This window comes from Macrotis lagotis, chromosome 1 (genome assembly GCF_037893015.1).
Source record: "Macrotis lagotis isolate mMagLag1 chromosome 1, bilby.v1.9.chrom.fasta, whole genome shotgun sequence".
Classification (NCBI taxonomy): domain Eukaryota; kingdom Metazoa; phylum Chordata; class Mammalia; order Peramelemorphia; family Peramelidae; genus Macrotis; species Macrotis lagotis.
The window spans coordinates 119,935,101-119,947,621 of record NC_133658.1 but is presented as its reverse complement, the minus strand read 5'-3'; the positions used below and the strand labels follow the sequence as shown (position 1 = coordinate 119,947,621).

The 12,521-nt window shown below is 34.6% G+C and overlaps 1 protein-coding gene across 13 annotated transcripts in view; it reads right to left on the bottom strand.

The window, feature by feature from the left end:
• EHBP1 (EH domain binding protein 1) overlaps positions 1-12,521 on the bottom strand; it is a 369,287-nt gene that overhangs the window by 231,428 nt on the left and 125,338 nt on the right. For all 13 annotated transcript variants that reach the window (XM_074207073.1, XM_074207081.1, XM_074206989.1 and 10 more), the window contains one exon: positions 2,424-2,605. In XM_074207073.1, coding sequence (XP_074063174.1) covers positions 2,424-2,605 — 182 coding nt within the window. The remainder of the gene's footprint in view (positions 1-2,423; positions 2,606-12,521) is intronic.

The following is a 12,521-nucleotide window of genomic DNA, read 5'->3' as shown; positions in this document are numbered from 1 at the left end:
GTATATGTATGTCATAGAACACTACTGTTCTATTAGGAACCAGGAGGGATGGGAATTCAGGGAAGCCTGGAGGGATTTGCATGAACTGATGCTGAGCAAGATGAGCAGAACCAGAAAAACATTTGTACACCCTAACAGCAACATGGGGGTGATGATCAATCTTGAAGGACTTGATCATTCCATTAGTGCAACAATCAGGGACAGTTTTGGACTATCTGTGATGGAGAATACCATTTGTATCTAGAAAGAATTGTGGTGTTTTAATAAAGACCAAAAAAAATTACCTTCAAATTAGAAAAAATAAACCATTACTACCTTATTATGTAATTTTGTTCTTATACTTTATTTTTCTTCCTTATGGATATAATTTCTCTCTTATCACATTCAATCTGGATCAATGTATACTATGGAAACAATGTATAGATTGGCAAACTGACTTCTGTTAGGGGGGAGAGAAGCAAGATTGGGGGGGAAATTGTAAAACTCAAAATAAATAAAATCTTTCAAAAAAAGGAAAGAAAAATGTTCTTACTCATAAAATCTGAGTCGATAATTGTCATTAAATATTTATTAGGCATCTACTTTATAATAGGCAGTTAGGTGGACTCAAAAAGATAAGAGTTGTGGCCTGGAGTTAGAAAGACATCTTCCCAAGATCAAATCTAGCCTTTGACACTTACTAGCTATGTACTCTAGACAAAGCACTTAACCCTATAACCCTGTTTGCCTAAGTTTCTTCATCTATAAAATAAGTTGAAGAAGGAAATGGCAAATCTATTGTCTTTGCCAAGAAAACTCTAAATTGGGTCATGAAAAGTTGTATATGATTGCAACAATTGAATAAACAATAACATGACAGACACTGCACTATTGGCTAAGCACTAGAGTAAAAATACTAAAATAGAAAGATAGTTCCTACCCCAAGGAGGTTACAACCAAAATTAGAATGCAAAACACAAAATGAGGCTGAAAAGCAGGGGCTGCGGAACAGGCACCAGACTTGAGTGCCTGATAAAGAAGTTCCAAAGTACAGTTGCTAGTTGACAAATGAAGAGTTCTGATATGGAGTTCATGGCCCTAACCTCCAATCAGTGAAGCAGAGAATGGTGATGCAGTAGAGTTACCAAAGCTGGTGAGATCTTATAGGATGATGAGTTTAGCCCAAGATTGAGGTTCCTGGGGCATAGTGGAGAAATCAGTCAGAGAAGTTCCAAAGTATAAAGCCAGATGAGAAATTAGTTGAGTTTCCTGACTTAATATTCTAGGATGGATCATTAAGGATTCCTTAATTGTACCTCTCTAGGTACATTCACTACTGTCAACTATCTTCATTTGTTGTTTTTAATTGGAACATTTGCTGCTATGCAAATTGATATCAAACTTCAAAATGTGATGAACTTAAAATTCAGGGCTAGGCATTAATATAAATATGATCTGAACACAATTACCTATTCTTATTTCCACTGTACCAATACAATATATGCTTTGAAATATAGCAGTTCTTTTGCTTCTTGTTTTTTTTCCATCCTTAACTCTTGTTCTCTCACCCAGTTATATTAACTTATAGTGAAAACCTAGAAGATACTTACTATCTTCAATGTTCTTTTCTTGTCATCTACATGTCCTAAGCACACGTTTGTGTGTCTGTCTATATTATTTGCTCATTCTAAATCTCCTAGAGGTATAGGACCAGTTCTATAAAAGTGTTAAACAGGACCACATACATTTAATTGCTTAGTGAATACTTTTGGATAGCAATATCAAACAATGTACTGATTTACTATGCATTCATTAATCCATTTCTGTGGTTTCTAACTCCCATCAATGTATCATCTCCTAGCATTACGTATGATGTCTGTCACATAGTAATCACTTTTTTGGAGATGAGGCCTTTTCATATCAGTGAATCAAGAAGAATTTATTTAGAACTTGTTCTGTGCCAAGCACTTTACTAAATGGTAGGGATATAAAGGCAAAAAACTGTTTCTGTCTTCTAGACAGGAAGATAATCTATAAATAAGCAGGCACATACAAAACAGATGGAAGACTTTGAAATAGGAATGGCCTCTGGTAAAGGGGGCTAGGAGATAGTCAAACTTGAACAGTCTACATTTCAGAATCACAAAATGACTGACCGCTTGATCCTGATGACAGCAAAACACAAAGGGCACTCTATAGTGGGAATGTTTTACATGTAATGCCACTTGTATTCACTTTTGTGTTACTGTTCATTTTTTGATATAGTGACTACAGTTATAGCAAAAAGTTCATTTCATTCAGATTCTCAAAGTTTGATGAGAATGACTGATATGGTGAAGGATGTTCTCAGCTATAGTCAGTCTAATAGAACAACTCTCCCCAGTCCTTCATTTGAAAGAAAATTTAAAGCATGATATCTAATGGAAAAAAAAAAAACAACTTACGTGGCTTTTCCTTCACGAAGAAAAATGCAAGATAATGAGAACTGAAGAGTGGCAGACACAACTTTTTTAGACAATGGCTTGAATTTTAATTTGACATCAGTCTGTGTAGGCATAGGACTTGCATACTGTTTCATGTTGATGCTGCTAGTAGCAAGTGCTTTTCTACGTCCTGATGGAGATTCCTGAAAGATAAACATAGTAATGCAATTTGATCTTATTTAATTAGCAGCCAAAAAGGACATATTTTTGACAGACTGCATCTTACTTAAACTAAGCAAAAGTTAGAAATGCTATTCTTTAAGCAAGTTCAATATAATAATAACTTAAAGGAAATGTTGGTTAAGTTATGCTATGTCTGGAGTTCCATTTCTGATTTGAGATCTGGACAAGACCACAATTCTGATCTGCAAATGGAACAGGAAAAGTATTACAGACAGCAAAGATCTCACAGGAAAGAGTATGGAGGATCAAGAGGGAGGCTGGGAAAGAAAAGTTTAAGGGAAAAGAAAAGGAAAAGATAATGATATAAAGCAGATATAACCCTGTTGTTTGTTTCTAAAAAGTAAGCTTTTAAATAAAAATGGTAGCATTTTTGATTTAGTTTTCAAAAGCTCTCATTGCAAATAGTGAAAATTAGGAGAAAAAAATATCAATCTTTATTTTATTGTGGTCTCATGGCAAGTTTTTTTTTAATAATTAAAACAATCTATACACAGTATACTATATTACATCTCTGCCTTTTAACAAAAAAAATCTTTAACAAAAATGTAAAGAACTACTTAGATTAGTAATTCAAGATACAAAAAATCTGATACTATAAATACTTTTGAATTCTTTTCAATAAAACTTGTATATTCATTGTGGCTGACAAACTTGTTCAAATGAGGAATACTAATTTAATCAAAATATTCAAACATCCTTTTCCAAAGCACTTGACATTTCTGCCCAGCAGAATAAGTCAGAATGTAATGTGTCATCCCCAAAGAATACCTTGTTTAAAAAACTAGCCTTATCTGTCAGATTATGCATAGCAATATTATACAGAACTATTAGTGCATGTAGATACCTTATGAATGAATTTCAAAAACGCATCAAACACTTGAGAAGGATTTAGGCCCTCTCAGAAGAAATACTTAAGAATATGCAAATACCCTCAAATGAATCAAGTTGAACAGATGCCACTATCACAAACAATACAAGTGTTCTTTCCCTGGCCGTTACTGCCAATCAAAGAAAGGGATTAGGGTCCAAGGTTCTGACAATGTGCAAAATGAAAAAAATATGATCAGGGAGTTTCAATTTAATAAACCAATATGTACAATAATCTGTTATTGTACCTTTAGAATAGTTAACTACCACTACAAGTAAAACAAGATTCTAAGCATCAATTCCCGAAAGCATTTCAGGAAAATTTTCACATTTTTTTTTGTTTCTGTTTTGTACAAAATAGACTGAGTTTAACACTCAAAATACTTTTATCCCTTACCAATTATTTTTTCACTTTGCAAACAAAAAAATTCATGCCAATAAATTAAGAAGAAACTTGAAATATGAATCATTTTTAGAGAATTGTTTTGCATAGTTTTTCTAAATCTAAGTTCTTACTGATTAGCACTGAGCAGCTAAGTGGTACAAAGGATAAATCATTGGGTCTGGAGTTAGAAGATATAAGCTCAAATCTGGCCTTGGGTACTTACTAGCTAGTGACCCTGGACAAGTCATTTAACTCCTATTTGCCTCAGTTCATCATCTGTATAATAAGGACATAATAGAGAAAGAAACAACAGCAAACTACTCTAGTATCTTTATCAATAAAATCCCATGGATAAAGTTCATGGATTCATGCAGAGTTGGCCACAACTGAACCAATGATAATTTTTTGTAGCTTAAAAAAATGACCCAGGCACAAAAAACTTCTCTGATACATACAAGCTGAATAAAATGTGTAAGATTTTATAAATTTTGGTCAGTGTCTCCAAAAAGATGAAATAAAAAAAATTACAGCTCTACATGTTTAATTAGTTAAGCAGATTAGTGACTACCAGACAATGCTCAAAGTGGTCCTTGAATGAGGTCTAGATAGATGAATAAAGTATCCCTGTGAGGTCTGGAATCTGTACTTTCAGCTTCTTTTTTAATCACCAGGACTCCACTAGCAGCTTTTATTTCCTCCAGCTGCTTCATTTTGTGTTCTAATTATGATATTCTATGAAGTTAGGGGTACAAAATGAGAGCTTATAGAAATGTATGACATCAAGATGTGATCAAAACTATGTCATCTGAGACTGGTTTTGAAAGGTTAAATTTTTGATTCCTGAGGTGTTATTGTAACTTTTGAAAGATCTTGAAGAATAAGGGCAGAGGAAAATATTGCTCCACTTTTTTACAAAACAGAATAGGGAGTGGTTTTTTCTACACAGAGTGGTGTTTAATTTCTACTCCTGGAAATACTGTAGAACACATTAGTAAGAGGGTATTTTGATCTGCATTCTGGCTATAGTGATCTATCAGTCAGTCAGTCAGGGAATGTCCAGCTTTCCCTAAGCACCAGGTACCCCTTCTAATGCTGGAGATAGAAATAGCTATGAACAAATAAGATGTATAGAGAGATGGATGCTAGACAGACAGCTAGAGGGATGGAGGGATGGAGGGATGGATGATAAATTGGAGGTGATCAACAGGGAAGGTACAAAGAAAACAATAATTTAGCTATCTTTCAACCATGCTTTCAATTAATGAAGTCTCTTGTGCTATGCTTGTGGGTAAAATCTGCATTAGTTAAAGTGGATATAGAATTGAATGATCAGATTCAAAAAGTAGTCTTTTAGAGGGACATTGTCACTGTGAGTAGTGGGCTCTAGGGAAGTGCTTCATGAATTTGTTTTGGGTTCTGTTTTGCTAGTATTTTGACAATGACTTAGATCTGGAATGAGAGCATCAAGAGGCACCCAGAAGTTAAGTGACTTGTTCAAGATCATCCAGATAGCTGTCAATAGAAACAAGATTCAAACAAAAGTTCTCAGACTCCAAATCCCATGTACTCTTCATTTCCCATCTAGAGGTGCAGAGCTATTTGCTATTTCCACTGTAGCACGTGCTGAGTCCCATAACTATAAAGCAGTGATTAGGAATTTTATGGGACTACTAGCTCAGTATGAGTAAAGAGTGTGATACTAAAGAAAAAAAAGTTACTTCAGTAAGAGAAGTTCCAAACAAGTGAGGTAATAAATCCACAATTGTGCCATACCTAGGGTTCATTTTAAGAAGCACATTAACAAGTTGAAATATATCCAAAAAAAAAAAAAAAGAAATATATCCCAAAGAGAAAGATCATGATGGTAAGAAGACTGGAGAATTTGTCATACGAAAAATAATGGAAGGAACTGATGATTTTAACCAGAAAAAAAAATCCTAGAAGGGAACTGGATAGACAACTTCAAGTATTTGAAGAGTTGCCATGTGGAAGAAGAATTAAAATTAATCTTGTTCTGCTTGGCCCCACAGAGCAAAACTAGGAACAATAAACAGAAAATATAGAGAAGCAGATTTAGAATGCAGATTTAGAACACTCATTTGTGTAAAAAAAAACAACAAAATTTCTCCAACAATTAGAACTATCTAAAAGTGGAATGGGTTATTTTGAAGATTCAAAGTTGTAAGGAAGATCTGAATTCAAATCTGTCTCAGCTATTTTCTAACTGTGATCCTGGACAAGTCATTTAACCTCTGTCTATCTCAGTTTCCTCAACTATAAAACTAATACCTTCTTCCCAGTGTTACTGAAATAGGTTAAGTTGTATAATGGGCTTATTTTCTTCTACACTAGAGGCTTCTAGGGTCCCTTCTAGCTCTTAGATTCTACGACTGCATCAACTGGAGATGCTTGGTCTAAGAAGAATACAGGTGAATATTTGAATCGCTGTCAGATAGTTTTGTGTTTGGAGACAACAATACTAGGATTTCAAATCCTGGTTTGGAATTTATGGGGCAAGTCATTTAACTTCTTTGGGGCTCAGTTACTTTACTCTAAAATGAAAACATTGGAATTATCATTCTTGGTGGAAACAAGGTTAGAGGTGTGAGTTAACAATCCCACACACAGATATATATTTCTAGAGGACTAGGACCACTGAGCTAAGAGGCAGTATAGGTTAAATTATCTTCCAGCAGGATTGATCTGGGACCCATCTGTGAGCCCATTGGGCAAGAAGAGTATAAAAGCACATCTTAAGGCTGTTGGGAGGTTTCTGCAACCAGAGGGGACAACCTTGTTGATTGATTTAAATGCCATGGGGAACTGATTGTACCCACCAGTACTTTAATATATTTTAATTAAAAGGATCATTTGTTTGAACATTCACTTGACCCAGAATGAGCCATTCCAAGAAATGTAGAATATTGCCCAGTACAACTGATCAAAAGAATGGGATCTCACATAATGAATGATCTCTTTTGACTTTTTCAATGGGCTTCATCCAGTTTTATTGCAAGGATGAAGGGGGTAGGCTTTTATGTTTTGAAGCTGATGCTTGTAACTCCAAGGGCCTATGTTAGGGAGTCAGGGAAAGGAGTATTAAGGTCAGGGAAAGTGGTGGAACTGGGAAAAATAATTCATCTCTAAGTGGAGCCAGTTCTATTTCTGAATTGTGCTAATTGCTAGAAAGTCAGCCTTTCCTTACATTGAACCCAAGTCAACATTTCTTGTTCTAAATTCTAGGAATAAGCAGAACAAATCTAATCCCTTTTCCACATGACATTTAAATCTTTGAAAACATCCATCATATCCTGCCTAAATCTTCTCTTATGCTTAGTTCCTTCAGTTGTACCTTATACAAAAGGATGTGCAAATTTAAAGAATTGACCCTATATGCTCACATGGACTATTTGTGCCCAACCTGTGGTAGAGCATCCCAAGCTCCCACTGGTCTGATCAACTACAGTTAGACAGACATACTGTAATTTGACTCTAACATAATGAGATAATTTTGGTCCTCTTTGAGAACGAAGGACAACCAATCATAGAAAATGATTTAGAAATCCTTCAATCTGGACACAACTTATTAATATCCTTCCTAATCTATATGACCCAGAACCTAACATAATGTGATCATATCTCTCATTTTCTGTTTTTTCTTAAATGAAGCTGAGGATTTTTACTTGATAGATTCCAATACTAAGTAATATTGTATATATTGTGGGATAACAAAACAATCAGGTATTTTTCCTCAGATAGTATATAGCTTTACTTCCAAAATCTTGTATTTGTAAAGCTATTTTTTCACATTAGTAACAAACTTTACATTTATCCCTATAAAATTTAATCTTATTAGATATAGTCCAATGATTTGACTCATGATCTTTTTGGATTCAATGTGTAGCTATCTCTTTCTGCTTTGCAATATTTGCAAATTTCATGAGACACAAACTTTATTACTAATAGAAATGATAACAGAGAGTCAAGGTTAACTCCCCAACTCTTTTCACTTCTGGAGATGTCACTAGTTCTGAAGGATTCAAAGGTGTCATCCCTATGCACATAACTCAAATCTACATATTCATCTCTCATCTTTCTCCTATAGTCATACAACACCAACTTCCTTCTGTATATCTACTCCAGTGTTTTCCTTTTCCATTCCAATCTCCACATTAGTAACAAAATAATATAGCTAAATAAAGCACAAGTCTGACTATGCACTTCCTCTGCTCCCAATATTTGCCCCAATGCCTAGAAAGAAATTCCTTAGTCTGGCATTTCAGTCCTATCCCAACTGATTTATGAACTTTATTTAATATTATTATCCATAATGTACTCTAAATTCCAGGCAATTGGAACTACCAGTCATTTGATAACCAACTCAATATTTCTTCTCCCCACCTATGTGCAATTGCACAATCTTACTTCTCCTTACTAGGATATTCTCTCTCCTTATAATTAGATCATTTCACAACAACTTAAAAGAGTTTATAAAATGCTTTCCTAAAATCTAGTTAAATTCTATCATATGACATTTCCTTGAACTCTTCCAAATAACCTTGTCAAAGTCCCTTTTAGCCATCCCACTAGTTCATCTTGCTGTCTCACTTCTCAGATACATACTCCCTCCTACAATCAGCTGGTGTATGGTTCAACTAGAATCGCCCAGACTCAGCTGCCTTACTTATCTGTATTTTTTATCTTTTTCACTAGAATATAAGCCACTTGAGGTCATGGACTTTCACTTTTATATCTGTATTCCCAACAGTTAACACAGTACTATTCTAGCTCATTTTGTTTAGGATCTCAAAGCCAGTAAATAAGCAAAACTTCATAGTTCCTTTATGTTATCATTTCTATTAGTAATAAAGTTTGTGTCTCATGAAATTTGCAAATAATGCAAAGCAGAAAGAGATAGCTACACATTGAATCCAAAAAGATCATGAGTCAAATCTGAGGTTGGATTTGGACTCAGGTTTTCCTGATTCTAGGTCCAGCTCTTTATATACTACACCACCTAGCTGCTTGATTCATTCAATAAATTTCCATTCATTCCTCAAAAAAAGGTAACATGGTTAGTTTGGAATTACTTTCTCTCAGAAGGAGCCAGAATGAATTTTTCAAACCAATTTCCTTTTCAAGATAGACAATAATCATCATTCCACTTATAAAATATTCTAAAATTCTTTCAGAAACTGTAATCAAGAGAGTAACCAATGGTTTTCAGTACTACTTTCTTGAAAACCAGGGCAATATTTGCCTTCCTCTGGCCCTTTGGCCTCCCTCATTCCCCACAATATTTCCTTATTTGTTTGCTTTTTAAATTTTATTTTTTAAGTTAAAAAATTATTTCTTCTCAATTTCCCTTGACAGTACCCTTGGAACAAATATGCAAAGTCAAACAAAAAAGTCCTACTGGCTTTATCCAAAAATGTATCTCTTGCTCTGTAACATGAGGCTGTCACTTCTTAGGAGGTGGGGCAGCATGGTTCAGCATTAGTTCTCTAGAATCACTACAGGTCACAGCATTGACCAGAATTCTTAAGTCTCTTAAAATTGTTTATCATTACAGTGCTGTTATTTCATAAAATTTTCTCCTGTGTCTGCTTACTTCACTCTGCATCCTCTTTATTTCTTATGGACAAACAGTATTCTATTATAAACATATATCATAATTTGTTCAGACATTCTTTTTTTTAAGTTTTTTTTTTTTTTTTTGCAAGGCAATGGGGTTAAGTAACTTGCCCAAGGCCACACAGCTAGGTAATTATTAAGTGTCTGAGGCCGGATTTGAACTCAGGTACTCCTGACGCCAGGGCCAGTGCTCTATCCACTGTGCTACCTAGCTGCCCCTTGTTCAGACATTCTTCAATTTATGGTCAAAATCTTAGATTCAGTTCTTTGCCACTACAAAAAGAGCTGTTATAAATACTTTTGTACATATGGGTTCCTCCTCCCCACTCTTTATCTTCTTAGGACATAGGTGTAGCAGTGTTATTGCTAGGTCAAAAGGTATTCACAGTTTAACAATTTTTTGGATATAGTTCCAAACTACTTTCTAGAATGACTAGGCTAATTCACAGCTCCATTAACATATTTGTTTTCCTTGATCCCATATAGTATTAGATGCTCCTTTTTTTCAACTTTCCAATTTGATGACTGTGGAGTAAAACTTCAAAGTTCCTTTAATTTTCACTTCTCAATTAATTATTAATGATATGGATCATTTTAGTATGGCTATCAATATCCTGAATTTCTTATTCTGAAAGCTGTGTGTTCATATCCTTTTTTTGTCAACTGGACAGTGACTTTTATTCTTATAAATTTTAATCAGTTCTTTATATAGCTTGGAAATGAAGTTTTTTGTAGAGAATTTTTTCCCCCGTTATTCTTTTCCCTTCTAAGTTTAGCTGAATTGGTTTTACAAAACCTTTTTGATGTGATGCAATCAAAATTGTCCATTTTATCATCTGTGATTCTTTCTCTTTGTGGTCATATTATATCCACTTGAAGCTCATCTTGGTTAAATAAAATGTGAGTTGTTGGTCTAAAACTTAATTTCTACCATTTTTTTTCTAATTTTCTAGCAATTTTTGTCAAATAGTGAAAGTTCTTACCCTAAAACTTAGGGTCTCTGGGTTTATCAAACATGAGGCTACTGTACTTGAGTCCATGTGTTGAATACCTAATCTGTTCCATTTATTGATCTATTTTTAAACTAGTTCCAAATCATCTTGATAATTATTACTATGTAGCATAGTTTGCCCCACAATCAACCACAGATCACTGAAAAGTACTAAGCAATCATATCCACAAATTCTTTCAGTGCAATAAGGTACTATTTTTCTATGTATGTTAGCTTGAACTTGATAGGCAACTAGATACATTCCTGTTAACTCCTTATATATGTCCAGTTTCAACTTTTTACTCATTTTTGTTTTGTTCTTTTTAATCTAAAGAGCATTCATTCTCCTTGGCAGAGATAGCTCTTTATTTCTATATCATTTTCAAGTGGTCAATTAACAGAAGCAATGAGTAGATGAAAGTAATTACAAGCATAGGAGAGAAACTAGCCTAATTTTTCTATTGAAAAATAAAATAAAAATAAGAAAAACAAATAAACAATAATAAAATTTCTAACATTTTTTCCAAGATACTTGACTTGAATTCCTTTCCCCCGCTAAACTAACATGTTTGGCAAATAACATATAACCAGTAGAGAAAAATGATGGTACTAATAATCTCATATATATAAAGTGTCGACAAATTTTTCCATTTGAATATTCAAATCATTGTAATTACTTAGAATAAATTCATTTCCTGCTTTTATTCCTGATAATGCCAGGCTGACAATTTTGGCTAGTAAAAATCATACTTTCATTTTTTAATCTAAAATAATTCTACTATAAAACTAAAACATGTGCTATAAATTCATTCTTTCTTATGTAAAACATTTTGAAGAAAAATTGGATTGAAATGTGCTTTTTTTAGAATTGATAGATAAGAGAACTCCAGATCTTTCAGAATGACTTCCCGAAAAATCAATTAATTATAAACTGGAATTAACTGCTTTTTAAACTTGAGTTTTGCAAATGCATGACAGAACATTTCGGTGATGTAATAAGTATGATTATATCCAAGGTTCACTGACACTAAGGCATAACTAAACTGTTCATTTTAGTAATCTTATTGCTTCAGCTTGGTTTAGAATTAGTTCCCCAATAAATCAATTAACAGGCATTTATTAAGTACTTACTTTGCTTTAGGCACTGAAATGATGATGTACAAAAATAAAATTCAAAGACTGACCTAATCCCAAGTCACAAGGAGATACCAATAGGGAAGACAACAGAATAAATCTGATTAGAATAAATACCAATAGGTGCAAAGTAGTTCAAAACAAGGTGGTGAAAGAGGTGGAAGGGGCAAACTAGGGCCTGAGGCCTTGGATGCAGTGGGAGGCGACAGCAGGCAGTGAGCTGAATAAAGGGTGTCTCTGCTGTGCCAGGTCCCACCAAGTGATGGTCCAGAATATGCAGAGGGCCCTGCCACCAGCCTTTAAGTCAGAGGGCAGAGGATAGGGGCAGGCAGACCTGCTGCTAGGGGTCTCTCATCCTCTCTTTCAGGTGAGGAATTCATTCTGAGGGAAGTGTTTGTGGAGCTGAGGCCAAGTTGGGAAACAGTGTCCACTCAGGCTGGAAAGGAAGGGCAAGCTCCTACATGGCTTTCAAAGATAAGGGGAGGAGGGTTTTTTGATTCTGGAAGAAATAAGAAGCTAGGAGTTGAGAATCATCAGACACATCTATGCTTAAGGGAAATCAATTGGGCAGCTTTAAGGAAGGTGGATTGAAGTAGGGAGAGATTTTTGAGGCCCAGGTCATTAGGAAGCCTTGCAGGCATCTGAGTGAGAGTATTGAGAGGTTCAAATAAGGTGGGAGCTGTGTGAGTACAGAGAAGGGGTTGGATGCAAGAGGTGTGGAGGAGGTAGAGATAGCAAAATCTGTTAAACAATCAGACATATACAAAGAGGAATAGAGGAGAATGCAAAGATAAAAACCTGGGCGATTAGAAGAATGGTGATTGAAATGGGGAACTTCGGCTTTATTTTCATCTTTAACCTTTTT